This window comes from Ursus arctos, unplaced genomic scaffold (genome assembly GCF_023065955.2).
Source record: "Ursus arctos isolate Adak ecotype North America unplaced genomic scaffold, UrsArc2.0 scaffold_1, whole genome shotgun sequence".
Lineage (NCBI taxonomy): Eukaryota > Metazoa > Chordata > Mammalia > Carnivora > Ursidae > Ursus > Ursus arctos.
This window is the reverse complement of record NW_026622763.1, coordinates 109,369,478-109,383,276: the sequence shown is the minus strand read 5'-3', so window position 1 is coordinate 109,383,276 and position 13,799 is coordinate 109,369,478. Positions and strand designations below refer to the sequence as shown.

At 49.8% G+C, this 13,799-nt stretch overlaps 1 protein-coding gene across 1 annotated transcript in view; it reads left to right on the top strand.

Moving 5' to 3' along the window:
* LOC113249241 (contactin-associated protein-like 4) overlaps positions 1 to 13,799 on the top strand; it is a 133,512-nt gene that overhangs the window by 91,127 nt on the left and 28,586 nt on the right. Inside the window, exons 13-15 of the mRNA XM_026490758.4 lie at positions 838 to 1,035; positions 2,956 to 3,112; positions 10,668 to 10,795. Coding sequence (XP_026346543.4) covers positions 838 to 1,035; positions 2,956 to 3,112; positions 10,668 to 10,795 — 483 coding nt within the window. The remainder of the gene's footprint in view (positions 1 to 837; positions 1,036 to 2,955; positions 3,113 to 10,667; positions 10,796 to 13,799) is intronic.

Here is a 13,799-nt window from a genome sequence, read left to right as displayed (position 1 = left end):
GGACGGGGGTCACACAAAGAGCAAACCAGCAAAACCAAGTCCATACGGCCACTTTCCAGGCCCCTTAATTGGACAAATCCCAACCAAAAGGGACAATTTAACCAATTCTTTTTCACAGATGATGCTGGGTGACCAGACCACACAGAGAGAGTTCTGGCAATGGGGATTAGGAGAATCCACGTCCCCTTGTGCACCGGCATTCAGCATGCAGGGTTCACATTGCAGCTGCCGTGCCAGGTGGACAGAGGTGTCCCAGGTGGACAGAAGTACACTCAGGCAGACAGAGGTGCACCAGGGTATACAGAAGTGGCCAGGGGTCATGGCACTGTCACAGGCCAGGGCATCTCGCCCTGCAGAGCAGGGTCAGGTGTGGGTCCAGGAAGGCCACCTCTCCTTGCCCCCAGGTCTGAGCGGAGCAGGCGTGTGATGCCACGGTCACCTGCAGGGAGGATGCAGGTCAGTGCATGTGAGAGGAGCACAGGTTACTGACGGTGTCAGGTGATTCTCCAGTGAAGAAAAGAGTGCTGTTAAAGTAGAAAAGCCATTGTTTGTCTTGCATTACTTTAGATAATTAGAGAAATTTAATAACCAAGTTATACGTCTTTTTCTCTCCCATGAATGTTGTCTGGCTAAGAATCCAGAAACACCCACTTTCATGAAAGGATCAGCTCAGACATAAATGACACACTTCATCACAGGAAGACCACCCTCTCCCATGATTTAAGGGTTAGAGTCCCACCGGCGCTGACTCTGCGTCTGCCCACTAGAAGGTGACCGGCGGTGCTGAGTGTCCAGCTCAGTGACCTCCTCTCCTTTCTCTCCCGCTCCACCCGTGAGACATCCCGTGGACCGTCATGCAGCACAATGGCTCAGCCCTCACCAGGGTCAAGGGCGCAGACCAGGAGAACGCGCACTGGGCGGCGTTCCAGTATGAGGCCAGCCTGGAGCAGCTGCTGGCCACCATCGCCCACGCCGGGCACTGCCAGCAGCTGCTGGAGTTCCACTGTAGGAGGTCTCGGCTCCGGGACTCACGAGGTAGGTGCCCACGACGTGCCCAGGTCAACGGCCCCGGCCAGCCCCCTCCTCCCCCCGGCCCCCTGTTGAGGTGCAGGTGAAGGCGGCACAGGTCTAGCTTGATCTAGGGGCAGAAGCTTACCTTTCTCCATCGCATGCAGACTGCCTCTCAGTGCTGCTTCAGGCTGTGCCTTTCTTCCTTCTGACCGAGTCCCTGTTTCTTGTGTGTTCTGTTCGTACCCCGCGTCCCGGCCCTCACTGCTGTTCCCCTGCATCGGTCCTGATTTCTCAAACCACCCACCAGTTCACTGTTTATGAAGGGACGTGTCTTTCTGGACATGGCTTCCACCATGTGTGCTCCTGTTTGGGCAGCCCTGAGGCCCTCCGCACGCTCCCCTGCGGGGTCCCGGGACTCCCAGGCACGGCCGCTCTCACCCAACCCCACACTGGCTCCTCAGCTCCTTGTTTCCTCATGTGGATGCGCGGTGTGGACAGTGCACGTGATGGAGGTACAAGCTCGTCCTTGAATTTTGCAAATCACTCCTCTTTTCACCCACAAGGGAAATGGCAGAAAAACATATGTAGCCTCAGATTAAAGCCAGTTCTGCAAAGGAGCAGTTGCAGATTGAAGGGAAGGGCAGCCAAGGGCTTCCGCGGGCGGTCAGGCTCTCCCACTCCCAGGCGGACCCTCATGCCTCCCCCAGATCTCTATAGTGCCCAACAACTCACAGACGCAACCAGAGGCCCCGGCGTCATGACAGCCTTTGGAGAATCGCCGTTGGTGGGAGAGATGAGTAGAAGCTGAAAACACACTTAAAAGATGCAGCCCAGTGATGTCATTTCTCTCTGGTTTGAAAGCATAATGGTGAAATGATTAAAATTTTAAAGTGTTATTATCAAAATATCTATTAAATATTTTAAATGCCATCAGCCTCCCTGCAATGAGCTTTCAGCTTAATTTGGAAGAAATTCATCTTAGATGCCTTTTGGCACAACTCTCTTCCTGGACCCACGGGAGTTGGCAACGGCCACGCGTTTTCTTGCGAGCGGTCGTCAGTCCTGGGGGGAGAGGTCCAAATAGACAGGGAGCAGGGTGGACAGGCCACGACACAGCCACACACTGGGAGCTCAGAGTGTCTCGGTGGCCACTCAGCCACTCAGAGGCCTGGAGGAACGTCCACACAGCCCCGCCTCCCACCAGCCCCAGGGGCACCTGCTCCCGGTGCGCCCTCGCTCATCACCGCTCCTGGGATTGGGGTTGCCTGGGGCTCCTGGACACACCCTCCCTCCTTCGGTGGCCCAGGGCGTTTGGGAGGAGTCATAACAAGGCAGCCTGGGGCTCTGGTCCAGTGGGGGTGTCGCTGCTCGGAGCGCGTTCAGAACAGAAGATGTGCTGGGGGGGTAAAGGGTTTGCTCTGCGGAGGCGTGGACTCGCTTTTCAGCACAGCGGCTCCCCGAACAAGCCAGTCCTCGGCGGGCATATGCCCCACGCGGCGCCCAAAGGAGCCTTGCAGCCAGGGCCCCGGAGAGGGTGCTTCCGGGAGCCTGCCTGTCTGCCGGGCGGTTTCGATCCAAGGGCATTCAGATCCGCAGCACGTGTCAGCTTCTGGCGGAGCTGAGTGTTTTAATCCTGAGGGCAACTCACTTTTCATATAATTCTTGGAGAAATCACACAGTTTTGCTGATTAGAAATTATTTACTGCCGTGACGGAAAGACTTGGGTGCTATCGTGTATTTTCAAGGGTGTAATCAGACAAACCCGAGTCTGGGTTAGAACGCCCAGCAGCACCTCCCGCTACGGTGTTAAGAAGAGGTTCGTTCCTGAAGCAGGTGTGTTCTTGCTGCGGGTTTCTTCGTAACGGTCTGGGAGAGAAGGGGTCATCTGGGGTGGCAGGGCACGGGGGCCAAGCAGAAGTCACCTTTCTCAAACCTGTTTTTCAGATGGAACCCCTCTGAGCTGGTGGGTCGGAAGCACCCAGGGGACACGCACCTACCGGGCGGGTTCCGCGCCCGAGGCCCAGATGTGCGCGTGTGGCTTAGCGGGGAACTGCGCGGACTCCCGGGATCGCTGCAACTGCGACGCGGACCAGGACGAATGGTGAATTGCTCGGGATTTCCTTCCGCACGGCGTGCTTTTGTGTCGCCCGAAACGTGAACGTTCGTTAGATGCTCCACGGCTAGGCCAGGGATGACGGCGGATGGGTTAGAAACGTCTATGCGGATAAAATACGGTACCGTCAATCTGTTATTGAGATCGGTGATGTGCTGGCCTGCGTTCTTCCTTTTCTTCACTTCCTGTTTCTTACTTCTAACGTCTCCGTCACGGGCAAGGACAAGCCCACGAAGGGCAGAGCAGCACTAACAAGCCCCGTGTGCCCGTCACCAGCCACCGCTCGCGGTCAGCCTCGCAGCGTGGGCGCCCCGCCTGCTCCCCCTGCCTGGATTACTGTCGAGCAAGCCCACACATCATACCATCACATCCCTCGATATTCTGTTATCATGATAAATCCACAGTGAATCATTTATATTTTTTGTTCAGTATGACATCAGCCTCATTATAATTTCTAGAAGTTTTGGATTCTGCCTAATTAAGTTCACTTAAGCGGTCTCTGCTTGACGGGACATAGTTTCTGAAGAGCGTCCCTCCCGTATGATTGACACGAAGGGGTCCCTGACCAGACAGGCGCAGGGGATGAAGTTCTGCGAGGCACGCTGCTTGGGCAGGCGGGCTGGGCTTGCACACCACCGGCTCTGAGAGGGCGTCCAGAATTATCTAATCACATAGTGGGTCAAATCAGTTTATGTTTAAAACCGTAAAACCATAGACCACGTAAAAATGGCACTCCACGTGTAAATGAAAGGTGGTCTCATGCGGGTAGAAAATCCGTGAAATTAGAAAACTGGTTAATTACACGTGAGGCTAAAGACCTTGCATTGTGTATTGATTTTTTTTATTTATTTGTAAAGTGGAAATGTTTTGAAATCTCTGGGATTCATGCTTCAAACGTATCACCAATTTACAAATGCTTTTAGCTCAAACGCCTTAGTTATCGCGTTTCTACGCTCCTCTGAGCACAGGTCACGGACGCCAGAATCACCTGTAAAAGAGCGAAGTGATCAATGTGATTTATTTGGCTGCAGAATGTCTGTTATACTCAGGACTTGAGACAACATCGGGCAGCTGTGGGTGGGGGAGTAATGAATAAGAAACATTTCTGGTGGCACGGCTCAGAGCAGGGCCCTTGGTCATTAACGTGATGGAGGAGCAGAGGTGGCCCTGGGTGAGGATGTGCAGGGGCTTCTGGCAGGGCTGAATGGCTCTGACGGCCGGGGTCTGGGAACTGGAGACAATCTATGGACAGGACGTGGGGACGAGACATGGGGGGACCTGTGTATCTGTGGTTTCCTGTCAGTGACCAACAGGGTGTCCACAAGGGAGAAACCTCAGAAAGCTGCAAGACCAGGTAGCTTATCCAGAGGGCATGAGCCCCCTTTTGCCCTCTGACCCCCTGATGGCTGCTCTGTGGTCCCTGTGACTCATTCCCATTGCGAATGATGGTTCCAGCTATGGGGGAAGCATCACTGATCCTTCTGGATATTATCCAAAGATTCACTTGTAGAATTTCTGCTTCCTGTCTGCACAGCGTGGAGTCATGTGGTCAGAGCCCCCGGGAGCCACAGACACCACCGGCCACCTTGGGCAGCTCGTGCCAGTGGACCAGGGAGCAAAGGGAAGAGTTCCTTGTCCGTGGCTGCAGAGGACTGTGTCTGTCGTGCTCAGCTGGGCTGCCTCTGTGCAAACGGGGTGGAGAGCTCATCCTGAACCCAGAGAATTCTCTGGGCTTCTCTGCCACTGACTCGCCCAGGACATGGCAGTCATAGCAACCACAGCCTGGCGAGGGAGAGGCCAAAGATCAGACCCTCAGGAATGCCCTTTTGGCATGTTGCCATTCTTGGAGCATTTCATTAACTTTTGGCACAATAAGAGGTTCCAAACTCGTCTTGTACTTTCTCTGCCCCAGCTTTGGAAAATGCCATTTCTACAGGAAGACCTGGTTCCTTTCAGGAAAGGATGGTACTCGGGTATCAGTACTTGGAACTGGGTGTGCTCAGTGCTACTGGATGTCTTTTTTTTTTTTTTTTAAGATTTTATTTATTTATTTGACAGAGAGCCAGCCAGTGAGAGAGGGAACACAAGCAGGGAGAGTGGGAGAGGAAGAAGCAGGCTCCCAGCGGAGGAGCCTGATGTGGGGCTCGATCCCAGATCGCCGGGATCACGCCCTGAGCCGAAGGCAGATGCTTAACGACTGTGCCACCTTGGCGCCCCGCTACTGGAATGTCTTAAAATCCATGACCTCACCAATCCCAGTGCAATGCCATGGGATAAATTCTAACCACCGTCTTTCTATAATTGTAACTCCCTTTCCAACAGCAAGAAACCTGGTCCTTATTTCCTAAAAAGCATGTGCTTCTATTCTCTGTCCTAGAATTTGCAAAAAGTGGTTTCAGAACTGCTAGCCCAAAACTTGAGGTGGGGGACAGAGGAGAAAGACAGAGAGGAGGCCTACTGATAGAGCTCACATTTCCTTCAAGGTTTGAGGTTTTCTTGTCCGTCCCCAAACTCATCCCTCCATCTTTACGTCCTCTAGCTCTTTCTCAGGCTCCATTCCACCTTCTCCATCATCTTTTTTTCATACCCATCCCCATCTCATTTCTTCTCTTTCTCTTTCTCAATCCCTGGATCCACTTCTCTCTCCTCCTCATTTCCCCCTCCACCATGCTTCACTACAGGTCACCAATCTCATTATTTCTATCTTTCCTATGTTTATGTTTGCATAAATAAGTAAATACTTGTGTAGTTTATTATTTTCCCCTTCCTTTTTACACTAAAGGTAACATATTCTCAGTATTTTTATACACTTTGTTCTTTTTCATAGCTATCTCCATTGTGTGGACATATCATAATTTATTCAAACACAGTCTTGTATACGGACATGTATGTTGCTTGTGGCAAATCAGAAACCATTCTGCAAAGAATGGCAGTTCTGCTAGACGTGACCCAGTTCCCAGTGTCCTTGCCCGTTTGCACTCCCGCCAGCAAGAGAGGAGAGTGCCTTATTACTGATGCCCTATTATTCAGCAAGAAGTGACGTATTCATGATGCTGGGTTTTCTTATCCAAGAAAAAGGATCACACCATCACTTTTATGTCTCTCAGGAAAGTTTTCTTCTAATCATTTGGTACATTTCCTGTTAAATTTAGTCCTTGATCATTTTATCTTCCTCCTTGGTACCAAAAGTGGAGTTATCATTATATCCTCTAGCTGGTTGTTGCTCATGTGTGAAGGCAAGTTTTTGTTGAATATGTTGGATAGCAGTGGAGTCTGTGGCCTCACGATCTGAGTGGGAATGTCCCCAGCCTGCCCGCTAGATGAGCTTCCGGCTTCAAGACCAGGGTATTTAGGTGACGCAGACATGACAGCAGAGATGTAGACATATATATAGAGATGTCATCTAAACTTATGAGTCACTTTAAGGAAGTACCCATCAATTCTTACCTTCCTGAACGTCTCTTAGAAATGTGTGTTGACACTTGTCAAATCTTCAGCATTTATAGAAATAAGCAAATTATTTTTCTCCTTATATATAATAATTTAGTGGGTAATGTTAATGAACTTCCTAATATTTAAATTGGAACAAATTCCACTTGGTCACGTCGTATCATTTTTTGGTGTGGTATTATTTACTAATATTTTATTTACTAATATTTTAGCTAGAAGGCTTTCATCAACCTTCATAGGTGAGCTACTCTTTATCAGATTTAGGAATCAAATTTTCAGATGGAAGGGCCTTTTAAAAATGTTTATATTTTCAGTTTTATTCTGATCCGATCAGAGTATGTTTATAATATTTCTACCGTAAGGAACTTACTGTCACTTTCTCTGCGGTATAGCCAATGACTGGGTTAGTGAATGTCCCATGCGAGCTTGAGAAGAAGCTGTATTTCTTTTTGTTGGATGTAGCTTTTGGTATATTACGGTAAGATTTACCCACCAGGTATGTTATTCAGGTCTTGTACATCCCCACCCATTCCCGTCTCTGTTTTGTGTTACAGTATCGTATTATTAGTGAGTTCCTCTGCCTGACCCCTTGCGCTTTCTGTAGACTTTTCTTCAGAAGGTGGTTGGTCTGATATTTTGGAGTAGAGGCATTTAGAACAGCTCTACCTGCATCGCACCTTCGGGCTTCCGATGCTGTGGTGCCCCCTTTGTCACTCCCAGGCTTGAGTCTGAACTGTACCGTGACGCCAGGATCACCCCTGATTTCCTCGTCATGCAAATGGCAGGTGGGCCGCTGCCCTCTCCTTTCAGCCTTTCTGAGGCACTTGGTGTGGGTGGGTCTCTGGTTTGCAGTGGACCGTCGTATCTTAATGTGGGAGCCAAATCTGAAATTTTCTGTGTTTTAAAAGTTTAATTAAACCCATTCATATTCATTGATGACACTCATACATTTGGGTTCAGATCTATCATATTATTTTATGTTACAGTTATTAACGTAAATTGTTACATTTGCTGTGTTTCTTTTTTCTTTGATCTTCTACAAAATTATTTCTTCAGTAGTTAGGGACTTTTGCTTTTTTGTCCTTGTAACGACATGCATAGTCAATTCTTTTAAAAAGGCTTTATCCTGTGGTTTTCTTATTTAACCCATTACTCTCTGGTTTGTAGGTTTTTTTTTAATTCCCTTTGGTTCTTACCTGTTACCCATGTGATCACCAGGAAACCTACGCAGCCTCCCCTCTCTTTCCCGCGTCCTCCCTCTGCAGCATTTCCATCTTGCCAGAAAACAGCGCTAACGCGGAACAGCACGTATCACGCAAAGGGCCATTCACCCACCACTTCTGTCCCAGATCTCGTTACTTCCAGCTTTGCAGATGGAAGGTTGTCCGTAGGTCTGTCATTCATCTTCTGTCTGTCTTTCTTTGGAGGATGTGCTGGGGGTTTCATGTTCATGTGGCTGCTGCTGACGCTGGTTGCAGATGACACTTTACTGCCCTGACCGGGGCTGGGCCAGCAGCTCACGTGACTTCAGGGCAACTGGTGGCCTTGTGAGGTTTTCCAGCTCCCTAAATCTTCTCATGAATGTGTCTATAGTACTCAGCATCCAGACCTGCAGGACCTTTCATTAGTTTATTTCCTAGAGACTTTGTATCTTTGATGCTCATGTGAACAGTATCATCTTATATCCGTTTTCATCTCCATGTTGGCCTTGTGTCCTGTGGCCCGGCTAGACTCCTGTTCTGAACTTCAGTGGGCAGTCTGTAGACTCTCTTGGATTTTCTGCACATGTAGTCACTTCTCCACAATTAATTACAATTTTATTTCTTTGTTTCCACTGGTAATATTTCAGTTATCAAACTTAAATGGGTACATCGGTGTTTATTCTATGATTGTTTCAACCACTTTGAATGTGTGATATTGCTGATACAGGAAAACATTTAATTAACCAAGAAAGTTATTAGTGATAATATATTTTTATATAAGTAAAATTTCTTATAAGGTCAAAATCACTCCATTTATTTGGAACAGTCTCCAAATTTGGTCATAAAAGTTGTTCTGAATGATCTTGTAGTCAATTGAAACCATTACGAGATGTTGGGGTTGGCCAGCTGCTCCCCCTCTCTTCCTTCCCAACCTCTGAAACTACTCTGAGTCACATTGTGCACCCCTGAAAGTCCTCACAAAACAACAATCGTATGGTTCCTTGGAAAATCATAAGTGTTATTTCTGTAGTTTTAGGAGTTGCTAAAAATAAACTGTAAAGTCCTCGTTTTGGACTCTTGACTCTGGGCCCTTCGAGGAAGACAGAGAACACAGAAAAACCACGAGCACCTGTTAACTAGGCTGTTTTGAGTAAATGCACCCGGCAAATCAGTAATTACGTGAGTAAAGTGGGACCTCGGAGACCCTGCGTAGTTACACAGTATTGTGAGGACAAGTCTTCCCATCAGCTCCACAAAAACATGGTTTTCAAACCAACGCGGAGCAGAGGTGTGTTTCATTTTCTTCCCCAGCACACGTGTGATGCACCAAGACGAGTCTGCAGCGTTCCTAGTCCTCTAAAAATGTCACTGTTACACCCTCAATGAAAAGGACTGGTTTCTGCAAAGTAGTTCTTCAAAAACTCACGGATCATAGTGAGTAACTACGGCTGTGTTTCCCCCTGCGTGCCCATCTCCACAGGACGCGCTGGTGTGTCGGCGAGATTGACAGCAGAAGATGTGCTCAGTCCGGCCGACTTACCACGTGGCCATAAGCCACGCCACCCGCCGGTCTACCCCATTTATCCCAACATCAAGCATCAGTGGATTTGGAAAATCCATGTTCTGTTTTCTTTGTTAGCATGAAGAAATAGAAGCTTAACTAGGTGAAGCAGAAGATTGTCAAGGCTGAATTTGGCAGATGATCCAACTCCTTCAATAGATATGCCTTACTGTTCAGATTTTAATATTTATGTTTTCATATCTCAGTATCTGCACTAAATACAGCTCAAGACTGCTTTGAACGCAGGAAGAAAAATTCAAATAACAGTCTCTAGTTTGATCTAAAAATAATGCTTCCTGTTTTACCTTTGATAACTTTTTTTTTTCCTGTTGAATAAGGGAACGTCTAACTGCACAAAAAAAAGGAGTGACCGAGGGGGGTGACCGGCTCTTCCTTCCCCGTCTGCGGAGGCAGGATGGGGAGAGGTGCCGAGGACGGTACTGCCAGCCCGGCCCCGCAGACTCAGGCACCAGCAGGTCATCGGAGCCTCCACCGTCCATAAATCAGAAATCCACACAAAACTGAAGCCCCTCATAAAACCAGGAGGATGTTGCAGAAAATGAGAAGAACCCTCTGGTGCTAAAGAGACAGGGACTGGCCAGGCGGGGCCGGTGCCAGCTGCCTGCTGCCCACCTCGCTCTGTCCCAGGAGATGCTGCTGTGTCTCCACTGGACACTCGCATCTGCAGAGCGTGACGGCAGCCACGCAGCCACGCAGCCTCGCAGGTCTCCCGGATGAGGGCAGGGACTGGACCTGCCCCCTGGTCCCAAGCAGGGTGTGAGCAGAGGGCACATTTCCCAAGCACCTTCCCACACACCATCTCCCTGACCAAAGTTTAGACAACATTGTGCCAAATTTTATCCCCAAGTTGGTTTCAGATACGTTTTTAAAATTATAAAATTAATAAGGAGGGACAAAATAAAAACAAGGTAGTTTTTAAAAAGTAACAATAATGAAAATAAAGTTCTGAGCAAAAAACTTGTTTATATAAACATGTTATGTAGAATATTGTGTATTGCTGACAGGTAGCCCGACCAATGCAGTGGCTTACCCACAGGACACCTAATACTGCGTGAATGTATATAAACTTCATGCAAGTCCTGTGCTATATTTAGAAGAACAGTCAACTGCTTAATTGGGTTGGAATGTGACCTCAGGTGTACTCAGAAGACCCCACTTCTGAATCGGCCACCTGCCTTCTCTGAGGTCAGCGGTGTGGATGCTATCTGTGCTTGGAAAGGACCTGGTAAAAGTGTTGTGCGTGGACCGTTTGGTGGGTGAGCTCCTTCTGCTGACCCCACACGGCACTAGTGGGCGTTTTCTCCCCCAGGACCAACGACACAGCTGTGCTGTCCTATAAGGAGCACCTGCCCGTGACACGCATTGTGGTCGCAGACGCAGCCCGCCCGAGCTCTGCTGCAGCCTACAAACTGGGGCCTCTGCTGTGCCAGGGAGACCGTGAGTAATGTCCAAAGGACCTCTTTCCTGGGAGCGGTTGGGCAGCATGACGGCAAGGGGGCCGCCACGTGTTAAACAGCATTGCATTCCATCAGGTGCTGAGGAAGGAGGGATTATGTCCCTTTGTCAACTGAGAAAGGGGTCAATGCTCTGCAGCTCTTACTCGATACTTGATACAAACCATCACTGTGGAATGCAGGACATGTCTGAGGCCTGGAAGCTTCAGAGCCTGTCCACTCAGAGCGGCTAAGTGCCCCCAGAGAAGGTTCCAGAGAGCTCGCAGTTCAGGAGTAGCATGGGACAATTGGGAATTTCTTCTGTTCATTCCGTTTCTCAGTTAGGGTTTCAGTCTGGGTGCAGGCAAAGAGGACAGTCACCGTGTTTGAGCCCTGCAGCCGTGAGGACAACTGCTGGACGTCAGGTGGAAGTCCAGTTAGGGGCTCAGGGCTTCGGGACAGACTTTTGGGAGCTGTTGTGCGTGTTGCTGGAGGTGCTTTATAGTTTTTGCTCACCGTTCTTGATTTCGTCAGGTTTGGGGAGAAATACATTGTGTGTCCCACCTCCATCCCGCCATCTTTGCCTGGAGTCCGTATGCAAACATTTCACCTATGGGAAAAGGGGTGGACTTCGTTTTTTGATGGTCTGAACTGCAAAGCCATTTAAAAATCTTTGACATTTGCATTCTGCAGCCCATTTTATTCAATTATTTTTTCGGATAATGTATTCCATTAAAATTTTAAATGTTCTGAGCATCTGCCTTGGTGCTACGGCCAAGGACACGCAGTCTGGAAACTGTTCTCAGCGTCCTGTGGTCTGGAAAGCCATTACTGAGCCCCCGAAACGGGCTCCCTCGGTTCGTCTGTGGTGGCTGGAGCAGCTGCCTGGGACTCGAGGCTGCACAGGGCACATTAATATTTCGGGTGTGCCAGCAATGAACAACCCGTGGCAGAGGACAGGCTCACAGGACAAGTGATGATTTCATTAATTTCTCCTCCACTTGGTTCTGCTACCGCAAAACCATCTCAGAGGCAGGCGGATCGATCCCATTTTCAAAGACCCTGGGCAACAGCCTTTACGGCCTCCACGGTGCCGGTCCCACCCGGGTCTGGGCGCGTCCACCATTTTTTTTTTAAGATTTTATTTTTATTTATTCGACAGAGAGAGAGACAGCCAGCGAGAGAGGGAGCACAAGCAGGGGGAGTGGGAGAGGAAGAAGCAGGCTCCCAGCAAAAGAGCCTGACGTGGGGCTCGATCCCAGAACGCCGGGATCACGCCCTGAGCCGAAGGCAGACGCTCACCCGCTGTGCCGCCCAGGCGCCCCAAGCGTCCACCATTTTTAAATGCTTACAGCAGCTGGTTGCCTTGCTTTCCTTCGGATTCCTTTCTCTGATTTCCCCGGCTGCTCTCCTCCACCTCCACGTCCTCGGTCCTCCTTCCCCACTCCCATTTGTCCCATAAATAACATGAGCACAATTACAGGAAGACACATTATGAAACCAAAGTGAAAGAAGTATCCAACCTGCTCACAGCTCAAGAAAAGAGGAAATATTACCCAGACATTTAGTCAGACAACTATGGAGTGTGTCCACCAGGATGCAGGACAGGAGGCCGTCGCTGTCCTCCTGGGGCAACGGGGAGAAGATGAGTCCACATGCACACGCAGGATGGCGCGTGCATGCAACTGGAAGATCAGGCTGGTCCGGACGTCTGTGGGGTGAGCACAGACAGGGCAGAGGGAGGGGCTTGGCCCTGCTCACGTGCTGTCCCTGGAGAGGCTGCCCGCTGCCCACGGGAGTCGTCCGAGGACAGGTCCCCTGGATGGTGCGTGTCCAGAGAGAAGGAAAGAGGTCAAGGACAGGGCCCTGCACGGGTCAGGGGATGAGGGGCGGTCTGGCTATTCTGGACAGACAGTGCCCGAGAGGAGGAAACCCAGAGACTAGGAAATGTGCAGGGAAGAGGCAGACCGCTCGGGAAGGTGGGAGCGGCTGTCAGACCCCACGAGGCCACGCCAGCTTCCGCCCCAGATGCGCACGAATTCGTGGCGGATGGCGGGTGCGCGCAGAAAACCACAGGAGCGTCTCAGTGTCTTACTTCACGTTTCATCTGCACCTAAACTAAGGTGGGAGGGCTGGCGAACCTTTGGGCCCAAGGTGCCTTCTTCCTACCTCCTTGGGACCTGCTGGCTCCAGCTGGCCCTCGGGATAGACGTGTTTCTGTAGACGGCAGGCGTGTCTGTCGTGTCTTTGGGGCATCAGTAATCCTCGCAGGGGCCGCCAGCGTGAGGACAGGTCCCCGCAGATCCAGACGGGAACGCAGGCCCTGAAGGCCGAGCGGCTTCTGTCTGCTGGTCGTGCGAATAACTTCAGGAATAGTTCTCACTTTCCGTAGGCTACGCGAATTTTATCCTGCACGTGCCTCCCCCACACAGGGCAGCCGGTTTCTGTGCAGACGTGCGAATAGCTTTGTTCTCCTCCCACTGGCCTGCGGACCAAAACCGGCATCCTATCCAGCCACGTATTTCATTATTTTCGTTTTTGTTTTCCTTTATCTTTGATCCCAATTGTTATTTCTAAGAACACTTCGAATTTCAAGAGAAGCCGCGGACGTATTGGACCGACGCACGAGTGTGTGGGTTCCCGAAGCTGCAGCCGTGACCCCTCGCGTTTTCTCTCCGAGAAGCTGTGTTTACCCGTCTCTTAAACGATCAGAAAGATGGATTGGACTAGAAAAATCTTGGTCATCTTAGTAATTTCATAATTTATACTTCCAGTTTTAAGAAGCAGATTTTTTATTTTCATACACCTTGATTTTTAAAGTAAACATCTTTGTTTTATAAAATTGAGTGCCTTTAACATGGTCTCTATTCCTTTATGAATAAGTTTTCTTTAAGAGTTCAACAGGAATAGCACCGTGGTCCTACCACGTGTGGTTGCAGGGACTCCTGGGCCGGCAGTCACCCGGCATCCCCGTCATGGAGCAGCCCAGGACCTGGTCCCGGGAAGCC